General features: G+C 42.1%; 2 protein-coding genes and 3 gene segments (V, D, J or C); 1 reads left to right on the forward strand and 4 right to left on the reverse strand.

Moving 5' to 3' along the window:
* LOC118286322 (M1-specific T cell receptor beta chain) overlaps positions 1-15,999 on the reverse strand; it is a 33,664-nt gene extending 17,665 nt beyond the window's left edge. The window contains exons 1-9 of the mRNA XM_035610670.1: positions 15,859-15,999; positions 15,245-15,658; positions 14,611-14,664; positions 14,099-14,401; positions 9,451-9,458; positions 7,090-7,132; positions 5,594-5,935; positions 5,478-5,501; positions 5,283-5,389 (exon numbers count right to left, since the gene is read on the reverse strand). Of these exons, the coding sequence (XP_035466563.1) occupies positions 5,283-5,389; positions 5,478-5,501; positions 5,594-5,935; positions 7,090-7,132; positions 9,451-9,458; positions 14,099-14,401; positions 14,611-14,664; positions 15,245-15,658; positions 15,859-15,910 (1,347 nt within the window). The 5' untranslated portion in view covers positions 15,911-15,999. The remainder of the gene's footprint in view (positions 1-5,282; positions 5,390-5,477; positions 5,502-5,593; positions 5,936-7,089; positions 7,133-9,450; positions 9,459-14,098; positions 14,402-14,610; positions 14,665-15,244; positions 15,659-15,858) is intronic.
* The window catches only part of ccdc177 (coiled-coil domain containing 177), a 104,807-nt gene that overhangs the window by 10,043 nt on the left and 76,190 nt on the right, over positions 1-18,574 (forward strand). For all 3 annotated transcript variants that reach the window (XR_007029756.1, XR_004785360.2, XM_047327173.1), the window contains exon 2: positions 8,679-8,733. The gene's annotated coding sequence lies outside the window, so the exon portion shown is untranslated. The remainder of the gene's footprint in view (positions 1-8,678; positions 8,734-18,574) is intronic.
* LOC118286320 lies at positions 1,213-2,183 on the reverse strand. The segment is given in 2 exon segments: positions 1,213-1,662; positions 2,026-2,183. Coding segments are annotated over 2 exon segments (426 nt in total).
* Positions 10,730-13,167, reverse strand: LOC118286314. The segment is given in 2 exon segments: positions 10,730-12,094; positions 12,188-13,167. Coding segments are annotated over 2 exon segments (537 nt in total).
* Positions 16,154-17,473, reverse strand: LOC118286317. The segment is given in 4 exon segments: positions 16,154-16,386; positions 16,481-16,541; positions 16,707-17,028; positions 17,114-17,473. Coding segments are annotated over 4 exon segments (441 nt in total).

Consider the following 18,574-nt stretch of genomic DNA (forward strand, 5'->3'; position numbering starts at 1 on the left):
GAACGAGCCCGTCTCAGCTTCGTTCTTCGCGGCGGCGAATTTGTCTCCTTGGCTCGGATCTTCAAAGTCTGGCTGGCTGCTGAACGGCACCGTGGTGACGATCAGTTTCATCCTCCCGCTGCCGGGCAACAGCTGGTACCAGCACATCTGTAAATAACTGCCACCCAGATCGTGAGTGCAGTCCATCAGAGCCGACTGACCCCTCTCCACCAGTAAACTGGAGGGTTGGTTGACTCTGTTACCCCCACTACCTGGAACCAAACCATGAACCAAAAAGTTGAGAGTCAGCAGTAGAGGACAGATCATTTTGAGCTGCTGAACAGAGACAGAGAACAGATCCCTGGTACACACACGTTTGACAAAGCAGCTGATCGCACATCGCATCTAGTCATGTGACGTAATCTCTGTTAAAAAAAAAAAAAGGTGTGTCATTACCTTGAGACAACACACACTCGTGATATATACGATATTGGTCTGAATTTACTTTTTCTGGTTGTCAGATCAGGTGCAGTTTTGTTGGTGTTTCAGTTTTATTGCTTCAAGGTGCGAGTCAGAAGTTTTCTAAGTGTATCCAACCACTCAGATGGTTTATTTAAAAAAAACACCCTAAAATGTATTTCATTCAGGATCTGTTGGCTGCTGTCTGTCACAGAACACGGTTCCCTCAATCAGCCGTTAACTAGAAAAAAAACAAGATTTTCTTAAATAATAAGGTTGCAAAGTAAAATTGAAAGGGCCGATGCGATGCCCACCCAGTGTGCGTTGTATTCAGGCTATATATAAATATATTTTGTACACTTTATTTGCCTCACCACAGTTTCATAATGATAAGAAAAGTTTTTACACAACCTAAAAGATCTCTAACATAGAGCACTCAGACTGATCATCAGTAGCACCGGGTTAAATCCCGCCCGTATCGGTGTCCTGTTCAAACATCCATACAGTTTCTACCGTCCTCGGCAGGCAGCCAGGATTCACATAAACTCTGTCGGCACCGCTTTCGCTGTGACCTCAGCATAACATCAGCCCTTCTCTCATAAGTTTTGAAATATAAAGTCAGCACTCTGCTGGATTACACAAATGTCAGGAAACACGTCGAGGGGGAGTCTAAAGCACATGTGTTGTTAAAAGGTCTGTATTCATATCCTGTCATTTCACGTGTACTGTAACATTTATCCCAAATCAAAGAACAAACAGAACATTTTTCTGACATCAGTTCCCTGCCATCACATTTTATTTTGTAGTCTACAGGTCTAGAGCGCCCCCTATAGTTAAATAACAACATCACTTTTCTCGATTAGCTCTAATAGCAACAGAGGGTTTTTGTGCAGCCGCCTGAATCACTTGTATCGATGTGTTTACTAACGGCACAAAAATACACCCCACTGTCGCCAGGCTGCAGCTTCTCCACCGTCAAAGATCCAGACTGAGCGTCGCTCTTCTGCGCCGGATATTTGTCCTCACTGAAGCCGCTTTCGTATTGATGTGGAGGACTTGTCGATGTGTAAACTATTTGCTTCATCGCCTCCCCGGGCAGCTGTCTGAACCAGTACATCTGGAAGTAACTCGCATCTTTCGTGTGACTGCAGTTCATCGTGGCCGACTGGCCCTTGTCCTTCCACAGCAGAGGGGTTTGGGTCACGTCGCTCCCGTTGGTCAGACCTGCGGGGGGTCAAACATCACATGGAGTCACTTATATGATAAGACTGTGTTGAATCATTCGCAGGTTTTCCTGTGTAACCCAACGATGCAGTGGGTACAGTAGATTTTACGAGGTCTGCAACTAACAATTATTTTCACCATTGATTTATCTGTCCATTATGTTCTCAATGAATTGTTTAGTTGTTCGGTCCATAATATGTCACAAAATGATGAAAAATGTCCATCTTGTTCCCCCAAACCCCAAGATAACATTTCATTTTGACCACAAACCAAACATATTCAGTTCACTTTATTAGAGGAGCAAAGAAAACAGAAATTAATCTCAATTAAGAAGCTGAAATTAGTCCCAGCTCTTGATCTTACCTTTCCCCCAGAGCAGAAGTATTAAAAAACTCTGGAGGCCATGTTGCATAACTTCCATGTTTTGCATGTTCAGAGACTCCACAGTCTGGTCTGATACAACTCAAGTTACTCGGTCTACTTTGCGATCTACGCAGTGGGAGTGTCTCGTGATGGCCTGTTGGCTTCCGTATCAACATCCACATGGTGGATCTGTGAGAGTCTGTGGTAGTGGAGATCCCCCTACAGCACGTGACATGCTTGTACGCGTCGTGCAAAGACTGCACTGAGGTTTTTCAAACTTGAGCTGCTAGTATAAATGACGATCATGCAACATGAATTTTAATCTTGATCGGTAACACTGACGAGCTGAAGAGGCCTCCATGTTGGATCATGTGGTTTGTAGTGTTGTCGGAGACATTTGTAAAGAAGAGAGACCGACGGGTCATCAAGAAGTCTGATTTAGAAAATTTTACATAATAATTCTGTTTTTTTTCCAATTGGTGACATAAATCACATGGTTTAATCATCCGGCCTGATACACGTTTGGATCCAAGTTTTATACCGTCAGTTTGATCCGTTCTCGAAGTTCCTGGTCTGTTTTTCATCAGGTGTAATACCTGAGTGGATCTATGAAGGCCGATCAAACTGATCATGCTGGAGCACAGCAGATTCCAAATGAGTTGCATTTACAAAAAAAATCCATCACTGTCGGGTCAAGTGGACTTTTGAAGAAAAAAACGACGAGTGGAGGATTTGCATCTCCGTTCAACTCGTCAAGAGGAATAACAGAAAACCAGATTGATTGTACAGTATTAAAGCACATTATTAACTGCATTGTTGCAGGTTTGTCCAGCAGATGGCGCCGTGGCAAAGTGAGTGCAAGCCTCACTAGATGTGATGGTAAAGGGACATTGTCAAGATTGTCTCCATGAAGTCGAGTAACCAAAGTTATGAGAAGTTATCTCAGGGCAGTGAGATATTCTTATCGTCAAACATTTGATAATACCTGTGTTGGCCAACCTGGTACTTCAACTTGTTCTCAGGCCTCTCTTGGAAAAGAGATTCTTAATCTCAATGAGTTTGCCTGATTAAATAAAGATTAAATGAAAATAATTTATTTCCTGAAATGGTGGGTGGTAGTTTGTTGCCTTGTTGTAGAACCGTCATGTTGTGTGTGTTAGTGTCTTTGATAGTTCTCTGACACACCTGGATGTCAGACAACCGCTTGGTAATATCAGCCGGTCTCATCATGTCACACGTATAGATATTATAAAATGTTTGCGGTCCACCTGACAAATAATTAGTTTCCCAACAGATTTAGATTCGGTCCTTCTGTAGCTACTGTTACATTGAATTTCAGGGAAATACTGCAAACTGTAAATCAGGTTTATTAAAAAGTATTATATTTGTCTCTACACTGTCACCGTCTATGATTAACTCATGAGGTGATTAGTATTGAACTTTAATTTTTCAATTGTGGCAATATTAAATTCTGTTTTCTAACAAACGGGTGGAAAATAGAAAACTTTTCAGGAGGATTTGAGAGTTGTTTTTCTCACAGATGTCAGATTGTTGCCGACTGTTGCCGAGCACAAACATGTTTTTTCAAGGAAACAAATGGGGAAAGTGTTGTTCTGCACTTTGAGTCCCACGGGGTTCTTTACAATGCAAATCAACAGTCGGCCTGTCACGGTACACAAAACAGAGGATTGTCCCAGAAATGATTGCGATAACCAATGTTATTGTCATTTTAACATGATCATGTTCATGTATAGTACGATAAGTCTATAACGTAATTATTATGTATCTCGCTATGCTTTCTATTATGTGTAAGATTATTATTTTTGACCTTTTCTGTTTTCTTTTACATGTTCTAAATAAATTTTCAATCAGATAGTGACAGGCCTAATCAACAGTCATGATACACTTCAAATATATAGTGTCTTGATAATATATAGTGGCTCACATAAAGATAATTCACAGTGGCGATTACAATGACACAATCTTTTACTACAGTTTATTATTCCTTACTGCCGATAGTCTTTCGTCTTTGACTGCAACATAAAACCTCCAAATGCACATTTCTTCACCAGATCCCAGTGAACAGCTGTTGTCTGTACGACACCACACACACTTGGGTTGATTCTGTTGCTTCAGTTGACTCAGAAGTGGAAGTTTCCTCCCAGCTGTTGGCTCAGAGATGTGCAGCGTGGGTGCTGTTTGGTGCAGAGTCGCAGGTGCATCCTCGGAGCCGGATGTGGTGGTGAAGCGGCAGGTTGCACCTCCGCTCTTTCCTCAGCTCGCAGAGCAACGCGCAGGCCGCTCTGCGACCACATCCGCTCCTCTGCACAGTTTCAATCCCCAGTTCGTCTCCACACCAACAGCAGCTTCGACCTTCTTCTGCACAAAGACGAGAAACGACGATTTCCTGTTGTCACGTGGTCGACTCAACATTCACTGTGTGTCTGACGGTTCCAGTTTATTCATGAGGGAGATACAAACTTCATTACTCTGCTTATGATCGTGCAACGTGGAAAACATAGATATGACTCGAATAAACTAACTTTAATAAACTCAAATGATTTCATAGAATTAAAAAAAATTCAGCTTACTCAACGTGATAGTTAAATTTCAAAACTTGAGTCACTTCTCATGTGGAAAAAGTTTTTAGGATTTTATGAACCTGCTTGTGAAGTTTTCCTGAGCTGAGATGTTTCAACGTGTGTAGGTGAAAAATATTTGATTCTCAGAAAACGGGCTGGTGGGCGAGCTGGTAAAAATACCTCACACTATCTCTGGAAAAATGTGGTGCTCATTGTAGAATGAGGTGTGAGAGTAACTGACGAATGTTCATCTAGTTATTTCTTCGTTAAATAACCAGTGTGATATCAACAGTGTCTGATACGGAGACTAATCCAGGTCCTTTTCTCATTTAGATATACACTGAATTTAAGTTTTATTGTCTAAAGGTGTCATCAGGATCATAACACAAACACACACGATCGACAAGATCCTCTGAAAAAACTTTTATTGAGGAGAAAATTAAGCTGTTGTGATACAAGCACAAATTCACTGTAAAATACACCTTTATAGAAATGTAACTATGTTTTCAGATTTATTTACATGAAGCAATCGTTGATTTTCCTCCGCTCTCAGTTGTTCTGCTTTCCAGTCGAACCCTTAAAACGGACACAAGGGAGACATTGTCTTAATGTAAAATACATACATTAAATATACATAAAAATAAATGCAACCAGCTTCTTTTTGGTTTAACAAACCTGCAGTTTCCACACCAGAAACACCACAAAGGCTCCGTAGATGCTGCTCTTGACGATGAACACGCCGTAGGAGAGTTTGGCCTTCTGTGTGATCCTCAGGTATTTTTCTGCAGAGAGTAGAAAAGGTTCAGACGTGTCCCCTGATTCAAAGAGGAAACATCCAGCTCACTCTTTGTGGAGACTTATTATATTCACCTCTGGTCAGGACATCGTCTGGAGCTGGTGGAGAAATGAGAAATGGATCAGACGAGAGCAGATGATGGTCTACATGAACAGATTCTGCTTATTTCTCAGGTTCCACGTGAACAAACCTTTTCCACCAAAGATTGAAGCTGAATGATTTGTGTTTCCAGTCCCATCGAAGAAGCTGACGATGCACTCGAATTCAGTCTCTGGTTTGAACCAGTCTTCGGCAGAGACCCTGAGCCTGCTGGTGATTTTGTAGTTCTCCCCTTGTCGCAGGGCAGCGTTGTCAGTGGCCACGCCTCTGCTGACTTCCTGTCCGCCGACCCGCCAGGACACGCTGACGTGGTCCGGGTAGAAATCACTGGCCACACACAGCAAGGTCTTCCTCCTTTCGTTGTCCTTCAGGTTCCGACACTCCCTCGACGACGGTCCGAGCACTTTCACCACCGGCGGCTTGACGTCGTACTCTGGTTCAGACAAAGACAATAAATCACTGAATCAATTGAAGCTGCTCAGTAGATCTGCAACACCAAGTACATGTGAGTGTGACCTCTTAACACCAGGTAGTAGACGTGAACATCGAGGTGCAACGAAACACAAGAGCACTGATCATTCAGTTGAATTACACACACAATCTTCACAGGCTGCACAAATCAATGAAGATTTCATTTACAGCATTAATCTTACCAAGAACTGTGAGCTTGGTTCCTTCTCCAAAATAAGCAGGGTTATATCCAGAGCACACCGATGACTCGCATGGTAAAAAGTGACTGATACCTCCAATGTTTGAACCTCTTACTCATTGAAGCATTTGTGTTTTTTTTAACTCATTAGTATTCACAAAATAAGTAATTATAAAGTCACAAACCTCCATCATCTTAATTATTAATTTACTTCAGAATTGTTTCACCTTTCTTCCTTCAGCTCTGGATGAATGTTAGCAAACCAAACACGCGATTTGACTATTTGTTTTCTAAATATGATGAAGGCGGTTGTTTGGCATTTTCACGGAGAAGACAAAACTTTTCACTTTTGAAATAAAGACTTTTACTGGAACAATAGTTGACTGAGCGGAACAAAGTCTGGTGCTTTAACCAAATGTTCCTTTTTTTGCCATATTAGACCTGAGAGATTTCTTTTCTGCAGTTTGTGCGACAAACCCACACGACTCTCACGAGACCAAGACATTACCTCAACGATAATTGTGCACATTTAGGTTAAGTGAAGCTCAGAAGACAAACACTTGTGCGTATGATTTAAAAAAACAACAATGAATGATTTTACCCAACACTGTGAGTTTGGTGCCGCTGCCAAAGTGAGCTGGTTCGTAGTTGTTCACACTGACACAAGGCTTCAGAAAAACTGCTCAGCTATTCAGCTCTGACAGATGTAGACTGACTTTGAGATGTTTGTTTTCCCCAGATAAACCAAAAAACATGCTGACAACACTTGAATATATACTTTGACCAAATTAAATATGTCCTCCTCAATTTTAAACTGCCAACGTATTGTTCAATTAGGAGCCTAAGTTAAATAAAACACGACTAACCTCTTGGGATTTGTCAAAACAAATACATTTTCATTTAATCTTTTGATATATTAGTTGATAGAGGCGTCTTACCTAAAACGGTGAGTTTAGTTCCAGCTCCGAAGTAAGCCTCAGACTGGAAACTCACAGCATTTCACCGAGCTGATAAGAACTGGACGTGACAGTAATATTCTGGGCGTAGAGCCAAATGTTTTATTGCCGCGCTACTTGTACTTGTACACGTAGACAACGCTTGTTTTATTTCACCAGAACTTCTTTTACGCTTTAAAAAAAAAGGATACTTTTTTTTCTGAAGCATCCTATATTATATTTTCTTTTCTTTTATACTGACCATTTATTCATTTCTCACAGGCGACAAATAACCTGAGACTCTCGCCCAGTGAGGAGCGTTTTGCAGGTTTTCTTACCTAAAACAGTGAGTTTAGTCCCAGATCCAAAGTACGCCTCGGTGTATGAGCACAGAGACTCTCAACCGTGACAAAACTCAACTCCTCTCGTCTCGTCACCTGAGACACTGACATTATTCCAACTTTTTCAACTCTTTGTAAAAAAAAACAACTAAAAAAAAAAACTAAAAAACGTGAAAACCTCCACTTTGACTCTTACCTACTCTGAGTTTTGAATCTTCCTCCGGTAACTTTCAGCGTTTAAACATTTTCCTTTTTTGACTATTGTATGATTTATGTTTAGCCCAATAGCAGCCATGATCATGCTTCAATCACGATTACATGTTCACGAGTCAATGGAGAGATCAGAGTGATTCTACGTGATCAGAAACAATCTGAACAAAGTAAAACCTCATATAAAAATGTTTTTCTTACCTAACACCGTTAACTTTGTTCCTCCACCAAAATAAGCCTCTGAGGTACCAGAGTCACAGTGCAGCTGCTCAGTGCTCAAAACAGCACAATAAGCAGATTTTACTCTCTCGTGTTTTAGTTTTGTTGTGAACCAACAGCTGTTGCACCTTAGTCCCTTTTTCTGCATGTTGTATGTGATACAAATCAATTTCTCAACAAGCAAAAATGACGTTTGCTGCACTACAGTCTGGTTTTTACAAGTTCAGGGAATCACAAAGTTTTTTTCTTCACCCCCCAAACAGACCTTTAACTTTAACTTCATTTTAGTTTTTCAAGAGCTGAATTCACGAGATTAAAAGTTTGACGATAAACTTACCGAGCACCGTCAGTTTTGTTCCCTGGCCGAAATAAGCTTCATAATTGACACAGTGCTCGAGCTTGTCGTCAAAAAGCTCCGGGGTGAACGTTAATTTTCTCAATGCTCCGTTTCAGTTTCAGATAATATTAAATATATTCAATTTTAATAATCCTGACTTACCCAAAACAGTCAGTTTGGTTCCTTTTCCGAAGAACACTTCATTTCCATAGTCACAGTGCAAAGATACTGAGCATGAAACCCTTGAGTCTTTTCTTTGCCAGTGTCTTTCTTTCTGTTTATACTAAGACACTTAAACAATTTTAATATGCAGTAATAAATGGTTATATTTACCCAAAACTGTCACTTTGGTTCCTTGGCCAAAGTAAGCAGGCTGAGTGTAGGTCACAGTGTTCTCTGTTCAGCTCAATAGTTCTGATTTTTCAGAACAGTAGTGTTTCCTCAACATTCATACCAGCAACTGTCTTTTCTTCTTTTTTTTTTAGGTTTGATTCAGTGAACTATGGCGAGAAGTGTGAGATCTGCGACTTACCCAAAACGGTGAGTTTTGTTCCTTTTCCAAAATAAGCTTCAGTTCCAGTGTCACACTGACTTTCTCCTCCAACAAAAAGTCCCCAAGCTTTCCATAAAAACATTGTTGAGATGCAGTGTAATAATCCTGCAGGATTAGGTTCATAATGTCCACATTTATTTTATTTTGTTCAACTTAAGTCAAACAATCATCCATTTCGTTTTAATTTGTCAAAATGTATATGTTTACACCGCATTTCAACCGAATTCTTCATTGTTAATTGACTTTCCAGTGCCAGTTTTGTCCTGATATCAAGCGCCCCCTCAGACTATTGATGTTGTTCTGCTCCACCAAGAGTCTCATGGTCGCGTACAGTCGTCTGCACAAGGCGTTTCAATGGGACGAGGTTTTTGTACAGCGGCTCTATGGGGATGTATCACCGTGGCCCCCTGTCCCCACGGTGAAAAAGCATCACACAAAAACAAGAAGAGTTTTCTTCTCTTCATTCTCTCCTTCCCCCACCCAAGCTCCACCATATCTCAGCCTCCATCTCTCCCTGTGAGAGAGAGCAGCTGTACAGGTCGGACGCCCCGACAGCGGAACGGGCTCCAGTCTGCCTGCTGCTATTTCTGTGTCTGCTAAGAAAAGATGCAAGAACAGAGGGAAGGCAAAAGGGGAAACTGGTTTTTGTTTGTTCCTATTTTTGTAGGAAGTGACATCACTCAAGGTCACACCTCTTCATCCACCCTGTTATCTGAGAAGACACACATTTACTGAGGATCATTCTCCACGGATGGGGCTGATGGTACCGAAGAGCTGTTTTCAGACATGAAAATGTCGGCGGAATTTAGTCCGGACGTTCTCCGGAGTTCGCCGTTCACACATGACGAACACAGCAGGAGATTTTCAGACACGTTCAACAGCAGGAATATCTCCGGATCACTCTTTGGTGTCTGCGTAGAGCATGTCGGAGGCCAGACGTGACGATAGCTCTGCTCACTCCTGCTGTATTCTCACATGGGCTCACTCGGACACGCTCCGGACATTTGACATGAAAATATTTAGAGACTGTCTTAAACAGTTCGGCTGGAAACAGTTGCAGTCCGACCTCTGCCCTTCCCTCTCGCTCTACTCATTTATAAATATTTTTCTCCCAAAGTTTCCATGAAAATATTCATATTTTTGGTTTAATAAATAAAACCTGATCTCAGGCCAAGTTTTGCATGTTAAAATTTTGCTTAAATGCTATGAAAGTTCACTATACTCAATTCAAATCTGTTGCTAAATTTAAAAAAAATTTGAACACATCACACTATCCTCATCAGTATTTTCACTATTATTACATGAATGGTAGTTTATGTTGTTCACTATTTTTTTTTTACGTGCGTAACATCTTGCTCACACCACTTCACAGCTGTGTGGCTCACTTCAAATGATTTGACGGTATTGTACCGTATAAGTTTGTAACTACCACAACTAAATGTAATGTCACATGAACCCTGTAGAGGTCAGTGTACGCTCTCCTCTTCACCTCGATATACTGAAGGGAAGAGCAGAGTTGGGGACACGGTTGAGACTCTGTACAGGGGCAATAATCTTGTATTTGATAAATAAGTCTCTTATTAATCTGTCAAATACCAAAATATATTTAAAACTCCTATTACAGGTCTTAAAGTCTCAGGGGACATCTTTAGTCCAAACATCTTTTATTTTACACAAAATCTAAAACATAAATGCAGATTTTTTTTCCTGCGTCGTTTATTTTGTACAATAGAATATTCCATATTGGTAAACATAAGCGCTGATACCGATATATCTATCGGCCAGTATTATCGGCCAACCAATATATGTATCAGTCGCGCTCTACTTTCAATTTGCTATTACAGCAGGAAAAGATGGATCAGATCTGTGAAACTAGAACCAGTTCATTTTTTGTCAATGGTCAGTTATTTTTAAAGAACATTGACACTGTAGAGCCCCAGAGTGAAAGCGATCAAGCCCCCTCACTGCTGCCTCCCCCTCCTCCACCTTCCCCTCCGTGGTTTGATCCTGAGGTTGCCTATAGAATACGTGACTAGCTGTATTTCCTCGCCGCCTCTCTGTCTGTACCAGTACATGTTGTCATACTGAGCGTCGTCTTGGTCACACTGCAGGGTCACCGCCGCGCCGCTGCCTGAGTACAAACGGAGGTTGGCGAATTTGGACGCAGAAGGCGGAATCTGGAAGACAAGGAAACGGCGACATTTTAAATGAACAAATACGTAGATCTGAGCTAAGATAGATAAAAGCAACTCAATTTAAATGTTCGTACTGGAGAAGATTATAAGGGAAACCAAGACCATGAAGATGTTCATTGTCACAGGGATGATCCAAATAAAAAACCCCAGAGAATCAGAGCCGTCCACCCAGCTTCACTGACAATTTAACTGTGGGTGTAACTGTACTGCTACGATCAAAATGTTTCCATAAGCTCCTCCCCTTCCTTTCTGTTTTTGTTTTACTAGGAAATCTTTGACCTCACTCATGCTCACTGAGCAGCAACTCTAGGTAGTCAGCCTCTGTTCCCATCGTCAGAGACCAGCAGTTTTTAACAGATCAGACCGTTTGACATGAAGATCAGATTACTGCACATGGACATAAACGTCTCAGATTTTAGTTGTAGATTTTTCCGCTTGAAGCACAAAGGACGATAAAGACTGAAAGGAATTTGAAATGCTTCCCAAAACTCTAATTCTTCGTTGTTGGATTGTGACCTTCATCATACTGATGTTCAGGGCACGACCAAATACAATATGAAGTTTCCCTCTGTGACTACTTTTACTGCCGGCTTAAAGGTGGAGAAACAATTTCCACCTGAAACAGGCTGCAACAAGTGCTGCACACCAGGAAAAGGAGGTTAAAAAAAGATCAGTGCAACTTCCACTTTATGGACAGTACGTTTACTAAACTGAATCCATAGAGCCCAATATTGGATCAGTGTGTCACAGACCTTATCATACGTTTTTACCGTATAGAAAAAAACCCAAACAAGCCACAGCTCCTTCCTGCCTGCATGTCGTGTGTTACACTTGGTATTTGTCTGACGCTCTGATCTGTGTGCATCACTGTGACTGGCGACACAGTAGTAGACGCCGCTGTCGTTCAGGAGCAGCTCGGCGATCTGAAGAGGGAAGCTGTTTTTGGACGTGTCGATGGACGACTGGAAGTGCCCCGCGCTCTCGTCGTATTCTCTGGTGAGGAACTCGACCGGCGCTCCGGAGCGCTGTTGTCGGTACCAGAACATGGTCTGGCTGCCCATGCTGAAGCCTGCACCCAGGCCGCACTCCAGCGTCACTGCGGCTCCTGGGCGAAACACCCGATCTCGGGACTGCAGAACCACAACAGCGAGACCTGCGGCACACGGCAAATTCACACAGATACACGAGCGTTCAAGCACTGGTTAGAGAGCACAGCCGTGATGTTGAGAAGAAACATGAAACCCACCTGAGTGGAGGAGAAGGGACAGATGAAGGACTGTGACGAGCATGTTAGTGACTCACACATAACTGTTCAGTATGTGACACTGTGTAAGAAGACACGAGATCACATGATCATCCGGGTGAAGGTGGAGCATAAGAACTCAACCGCTCGGTCACGTGAAAGATTCTCCCTCCTTTTTAGAATGTTTCCATCACCATTGTTGTGTCAATATCATATTCACATTCAGTGATTTCCCTCAAATTTCATGTTCGTAATTTTGTAAAAGTGCTCGAAAGAACTTCACCATAATACGACATTACATTTGACACTCAATCTCAGAATAACAGGTTTTTATTGGCGTTATTATCACAATCCGTCCTCGATGCGTCTCAAGGGTTTCACACCTGCACTTGTGGTCCAATTGTCTGATTTCATTCGGATCATTAAAAAACTGGATTTTAACGGCCGGTGTAAATTAGGGATGTTGGGACGAATGTGAGGAGTCAAATATAATTAGAATATTAAAAACATACAATGTAGCTGTATCAGGTTAAATTCATCAGATTGCTCCTGAACTTTTCCGGAGGGGCTGTAAGTGAGAACCACAAATTTTGGCAAATGTTGCTCCGTTTTTTTTATTTGACTGTAACCAAAAACTCGAATTATCGCCATGTCCCGTCTCCTGCAACCTCTACCCAGACGCCACAGAATCATCTGGAAATGTTCCCCTCGCACAATCTCCCGCTGCGTTCGTCACATGTGAACGGCAACTCCCTGAGAATGTCCAGAGGCAATTCTACGGAGACCTTCCGTAGTTCATGCCTGAAAAATGCTTTTGTTTGCTGGCACATTGAGGGTGTTTCTCCATGTGACTACATTCCAAACGCAGCGTCCTCTGGTGAGAGTCTGCTCTAAGAGAGACGCTGCCTCTTCTCTGCGTCTCGGTGACAGGAAAAGGGTATCAAGAGTTTTTTTGCGAGGGAGTGGCACTAAACCTAATCACTGTGTACTGGCAGCACAGAAATACACAGCCGAGTGCGACGGCTTCGCTCCGTGTATAGTCAGAGTTCCTCTCACTGCGCTTTGTCGCGTCAGCGTGAATTGTTCTTTAAACGTCCCCTCGTAATTCTGGGAGCTTTCATATCCGTATCCAATGAGGGTCACAGACAGACTGTCCTTCGCTTGCTGATACCAGAGCATCACTGCGAGCGCCGAATCGTCATGGCTGCAGTTGATGCGGACCTCACTGCTCTCCTCCACCGCCTGAGGAGGAGACTGATGAAATGTAACGGCGTTCACCTCACCTGTGAATGAAGCAGCAGACGAGGAGTCAATACATTGTCGGCGTTTGTAATTATTTAATCAGCGGGTTGAATTTTAACTCGGGAAGAACACTTTTAGATCTCACGTGAAAACCAGAGGAAGAGCCAAACGCATGTTTGCATTGGTGAAGACATGGTGAAGCACTGGTGTGAGAACAAAGTGTTGCCTTGTTGAGGCTCAGGGTGGCGAGGGAGGGAGGGAGGGAGGGAGGGAGGGAGTTGTGTCTGCGTCGGTTAATTCATCACCACCACCTCTCGATAAGCTTCATGCTGTGTGCTGTGCCTCCACCTGTCGGCTGACTTTATCACGGACGTTTGCACGGCTGCAGGCCGTCGCTTGTCAGAAAAAAAAAACAAAGATTAAAGTTAAAACACTTTACAGTTATACATTTATTTGTTTGTTTTTTGCAGTTTATTCCTTGTTCCCCTTCTTTCTCTCTTCCCTCTCGACTTTATATTAATGTACGTGAAATGTCTTGGAGTCACTGATAACATCGTCTGCACAGTGTGGTTGAGCTCCTTCCTTCCTTCTTTCTTTTTTATTTTTTTTTATTAATGCGAGTCAGGTGTCAGGACGATGTTTTTGTCACAGACCTGGTGTCTGTCACAGCACTGTGCAGACTGGCGGCACACAGATAAACGGCCTCGTCTTCCCTCTGAACGCTGGCTATCTTCAGAGACCACTGCTTCTCCTGCGACTTCGCCGCCTCGAAACCTGACTGGAATCCCGCTTCGTAGTTTGCGCTGCCAGCTACTAAATAGCCCACCAGCTGAATTTCTCCTCCTCTCAGCTGTCGGTACCAGTACATATAGTCGTAGTCGGTGTCATTCTGGTAGCAGCTCATTTCTGCCGATCCACTGGGAAGCCTGGAGATGTAGTGGGGCCACTGGGTGATGAGCACAGACTGAGAAACTCCTGAAACAGAAAAGCTGTTAGCGGTATGATAAACACGTCTACCTTATGCTATATCTATAAATATTAGATATCGTTGTTATGCTATAAAACTCAAAAGTTGTCACCTCAGGGCAAGAAATGATTCAAATGTAGGATTATAATTTTTTCTCTCCCTAATGAGAAGCCATATTGTGTTTGTGTGTTTTTGTCTTCATAGATATTTACTTTACCTGCAGCCCAGAGCACAAAGAAGGTCAAGGTGGTGACGCTTGAGATCATTCTCACTGTGAAGGAGGAAATAAAATGATTGACTATGCAATGAGCCGCCCAAAACACGTCGGAGGTGAAAGGAGGAAATGACATCAGAATCGAGGGAGTCGACGAGGCTCATAATCCGTGACAGTGTTGTGCATGAAAACACTAAACGGGCTTCGAACGAAAAACAAAGTTCCTCAAGGTTTGGTTTTTCCTAACAAAGCAGTGCGATGAGATCCAAGGGCTTGTTTGGATTTCATCAGTAGATTTGCTGGTGGTTGTTCAATCAAAAGCGATGATAACACAAGGTCTAGGGCAGTGATTCTCAACCTGGGGGGTCCCTGTGTTCACTAGGGTCACAAGATCATTTTCTGTGGGTCGGAAGATGATTTGTGGAGGGGAAAAAATATATAATCGATATAATAAATCTAATTTTTAATATACACTATGGTGTGCACATGAGTAAGTGCTTAGACAAAACAAACAAACAAACAAAAATACTTTTTTTGGTCTCTTCAATATGGTTTTGAACCACTGGTCTATCGTTTCTATTGAGAATTACATTTACACATATACACTGTAAAATGTGGTAACTGTAATAACGTAGACCGCGTCTCCTTGTTTCAGTGGTTTCCTGTCGTTGTGCCGTTATCTGCCGCATCATCATTACGGAGGTTTTTGTTCGACCGAGTCTCTCGTCTTTACTACTGTGCATACTAGCTGCTCCAAAATACTCTCCGCTGTCCTCGGGGTGCGTCAGGTTGAAGATGTGCAGAAAGGCGGTATCCTCTCCGTCTCCGCTCACTTTAAAGTGGCTTTGAAACGGCGTCTCGACCGTAGGGTTCTTATAAGCCACATAGCCGATCAGCTTCAGGGAATTGTCTCCTGCTGAGCGCCGATACCAGAGAATCGTGTCGTAGCTCTGGATCTGATGTGTCAAACTCAGCTTGACTTCACCGTTAGCTTTCTGTAAAAGTTCAGCCGGAGTCTGAAACACTTGTTTTTCTTTACTGAGGTAAACACCTGTAAAGAGATTATTAAAAAAATTCAATGTTAGGTAGCGCAGATCACATCTTAATGTCTATACTATAAAATTAATGAATAGTTATTCAATTGGAGTGGAATAAAATACTGACAGGAATAAAAAAGACATTCCTCTTTTTGTTTGTCCATCTGAAGCTATTTTGTTAAGAGTTATAAGAGGCTTCATGAATGTACATTACCTTTGATACAGATCACGGTAATGATGGATATGAGGAGACGAGATGGCCTCATGTTGAAATTGTGGTGAACCCCCTAGAGTCTCTGCTGTGCTTTGTGGATCAGTACGTCCAGGAAGTGATGTAGAGAAGTCAGAGCGCAGGTTGACGGGGAACTTGAGTCATGAGCTGTCTCCTAATTCAGGGGCCGCCTCCTTCGGAGGGTAATGTGAAGACCGACATGTCACAGACCAGCCTGTCCCATCTCGAAGGCTCCATGGCCTACAAATGCGTCCCTCCATCCCTGAGCAACGAAGGTTACTACAGGTGAATCCTCCGTGGACCAATCCCAGGATTCATTGCGCACAAGTGACGAATACTCAACACAAATAGGAAATCCTCCAAAGACTAGACATTCAGTCTCATTTCCGTACGTTTGTGATCTACCCGGCCTACGAAGGCCACGGCTGTGTCCTCCGAAGTGATCTGGCTCCTTTAGGTGTTTGTTGTGCAGAAACACTTCCTGCTGACTTCAGGATATGGATGGCGTCACTGTAACGATATAAGAACTGAACTGCTGGAAACTTATGGACTGATATTTCTGTGGAGAATAAAATTCACACTCAGAGCGAAGCCATCACGTTACCTTGAGGCTCCATGCTGTGGAGTACGAAGGATTCCTGTTTGTCTTCACAAGCTGTTGGTGCCTAAAGCAGGCGGGGGGAAGTGTAGTGAAAGATAAACAAAGGGTTAGTGACCTGATTCAACAAATCAGCCAAACCACAAAGCTCACTGGAGATAATTTTGACCTACTTCCTGAAGAGAAGAGGGGGAAAAGGTTTTTGTAAAGAGCAGAGGGGAGGTTGACGTACTGTGGCTCACTGGCAGCGCAGAAGTACGTTGCCGTGTGTTTGGGTGCTTTTAGATTGATTATGGAGAGCGAACCGTTTTTTCCATCTCCACTCAGATCTCCGGCCAACTTGAAATGCTTTATAAACGCTCCTTCCACGTCATGTAAATGTGAATATATGTGTCCAATGAGTTTCAGGGCCTGGTCGCCGGGCGACTGCCGGTACCACAGCATCACATTGTAGTCGGCCTCTCCGTGAGTACAGACGAGCTGCACGGCATCACCGGCCTTTCTGATGAGAGCGGCGGGAGACTGGTCCACCTGGACGCCCTGAGAAACACCTGCTGTAAGAGGGGTCGGACAGGTCATTGGTTAAAGAAGCGAAGGTTAAATACAGCAAATCTGAGTTCACAGTTGAGCGGTTGGTACCTGTGAGCAAAAGGCAAAAGAGAAATCGAATCATCATGTAGAGATCTGATGTCATGGATGCAGTGTCTGTCGTTATCGTCTCGCGTTTAAGGAGACAAATGTGATGCAGCAAGGGGGCGTGGCTTTGGGTTTTTTTGCGTGGACAATATCAGAGACGGAGATGGTTACACAATTACGTTGGCTAAGGATGATGTGATTGCTTGAAACCGTAATCCGACCACAGAGGCAGGTGTCTGGGAGCAGCCTCTTCTTTCTTTCTCAAAACCACGGGAGGAGTAGGAGGAGGAGAAGTTTTTGTTAACTTCAAATATGATTTTCTTCACCGTGCTGCACTCTAGATACTTGACTTAAAAACATTTAATTATTTAACACCCTCCACTCTGAACCAATGACGTGTCTCGGTGCTGTCTGTGTTGAGCTCGAGTATTTCTGGAGCTCCAGCACCACCTACTGGGAATATATATATATGTATATGTATATATATATGTGTATATATATGTATATATATATATATGTATATGTATGTATATTTGTATATATATGTATATGTATGTATATATATATGTATATATGTGTATGTATATGTATATATGTGTATGTGTATATATGTATATATATGTATATATATATGTGTATGTATGTGTATGTGTATATATATGTATGTGTATGTGTATATATATGTATGTATATGTATGTGTATATATATGTATATATGTATGTGTATATATGTATATATATATATATATGTGTGTATATATGTGTGTGTGTGTGTGTATATATATGTGTGTATATATGTGTGTGTGTGTGTGTATATATATATATATATATATGTGTGTGTGTGTGTGTGTGTGTGTGTATATATATATGTGTGTGTGTGTGTGTGTATATATATATGTGTGTGTGTGTGTGTATATGTGTATATGTGTGTGTGTGTGTGTGTGTGTGTGTGTGTGTATATATATATATAACCTTAATCCACAGAGATGAGACTGTAAATGTGATGATGAGTAATCGAGTCACTGTATTGATTCTGATCAAATCAGACACAGCGGAGACGCTGCTCTTTATAATGGGAGGTGTGACGTTAACATCAACGCTCCACAAAGGACCTGTTAATCAATTAGTAATCGGCTATCAAAATAGTTGGCGATTCATTTAGTAATCGATTAATCGAGTGAGAAATGTCAAAATTCTCTGATTTCTTAAATGTGAATATTTTCTGGTTTCTTTGCTCCTCTATGACAGTGAACTGAATATCTTTGGTGTCTTGACAAAACATCATCTTGGGTTTTGGGGAAACACGATCAACATTTTTTCACCATTTTATGGACCAAACAACTAGGCCTGTCACGATAATTACATTATCGGCTTATCGTATGATACATAAATATGAAATCAATAATGTTTATTGACCTCAATAACAGTCATTGTGTCTACATGTGCTAACATAAGAATGAATGT

Source organism: Scophthalmus maximus, chromosome 15 (genome assembly GCF_022379125.1).
Source record: "Scophthalmus maximus strain ysfricsl-2021 chromosome 15, ASM2237912v1, whole genome shotgun sequence".
NCBI classification, from domain to species: Eukaryota; Metazoa; Chordata; class Actinopteri; order Pleuronectiformes; family Scophthalmidae; genus Scophthalmus; species Scophthalmus maximus.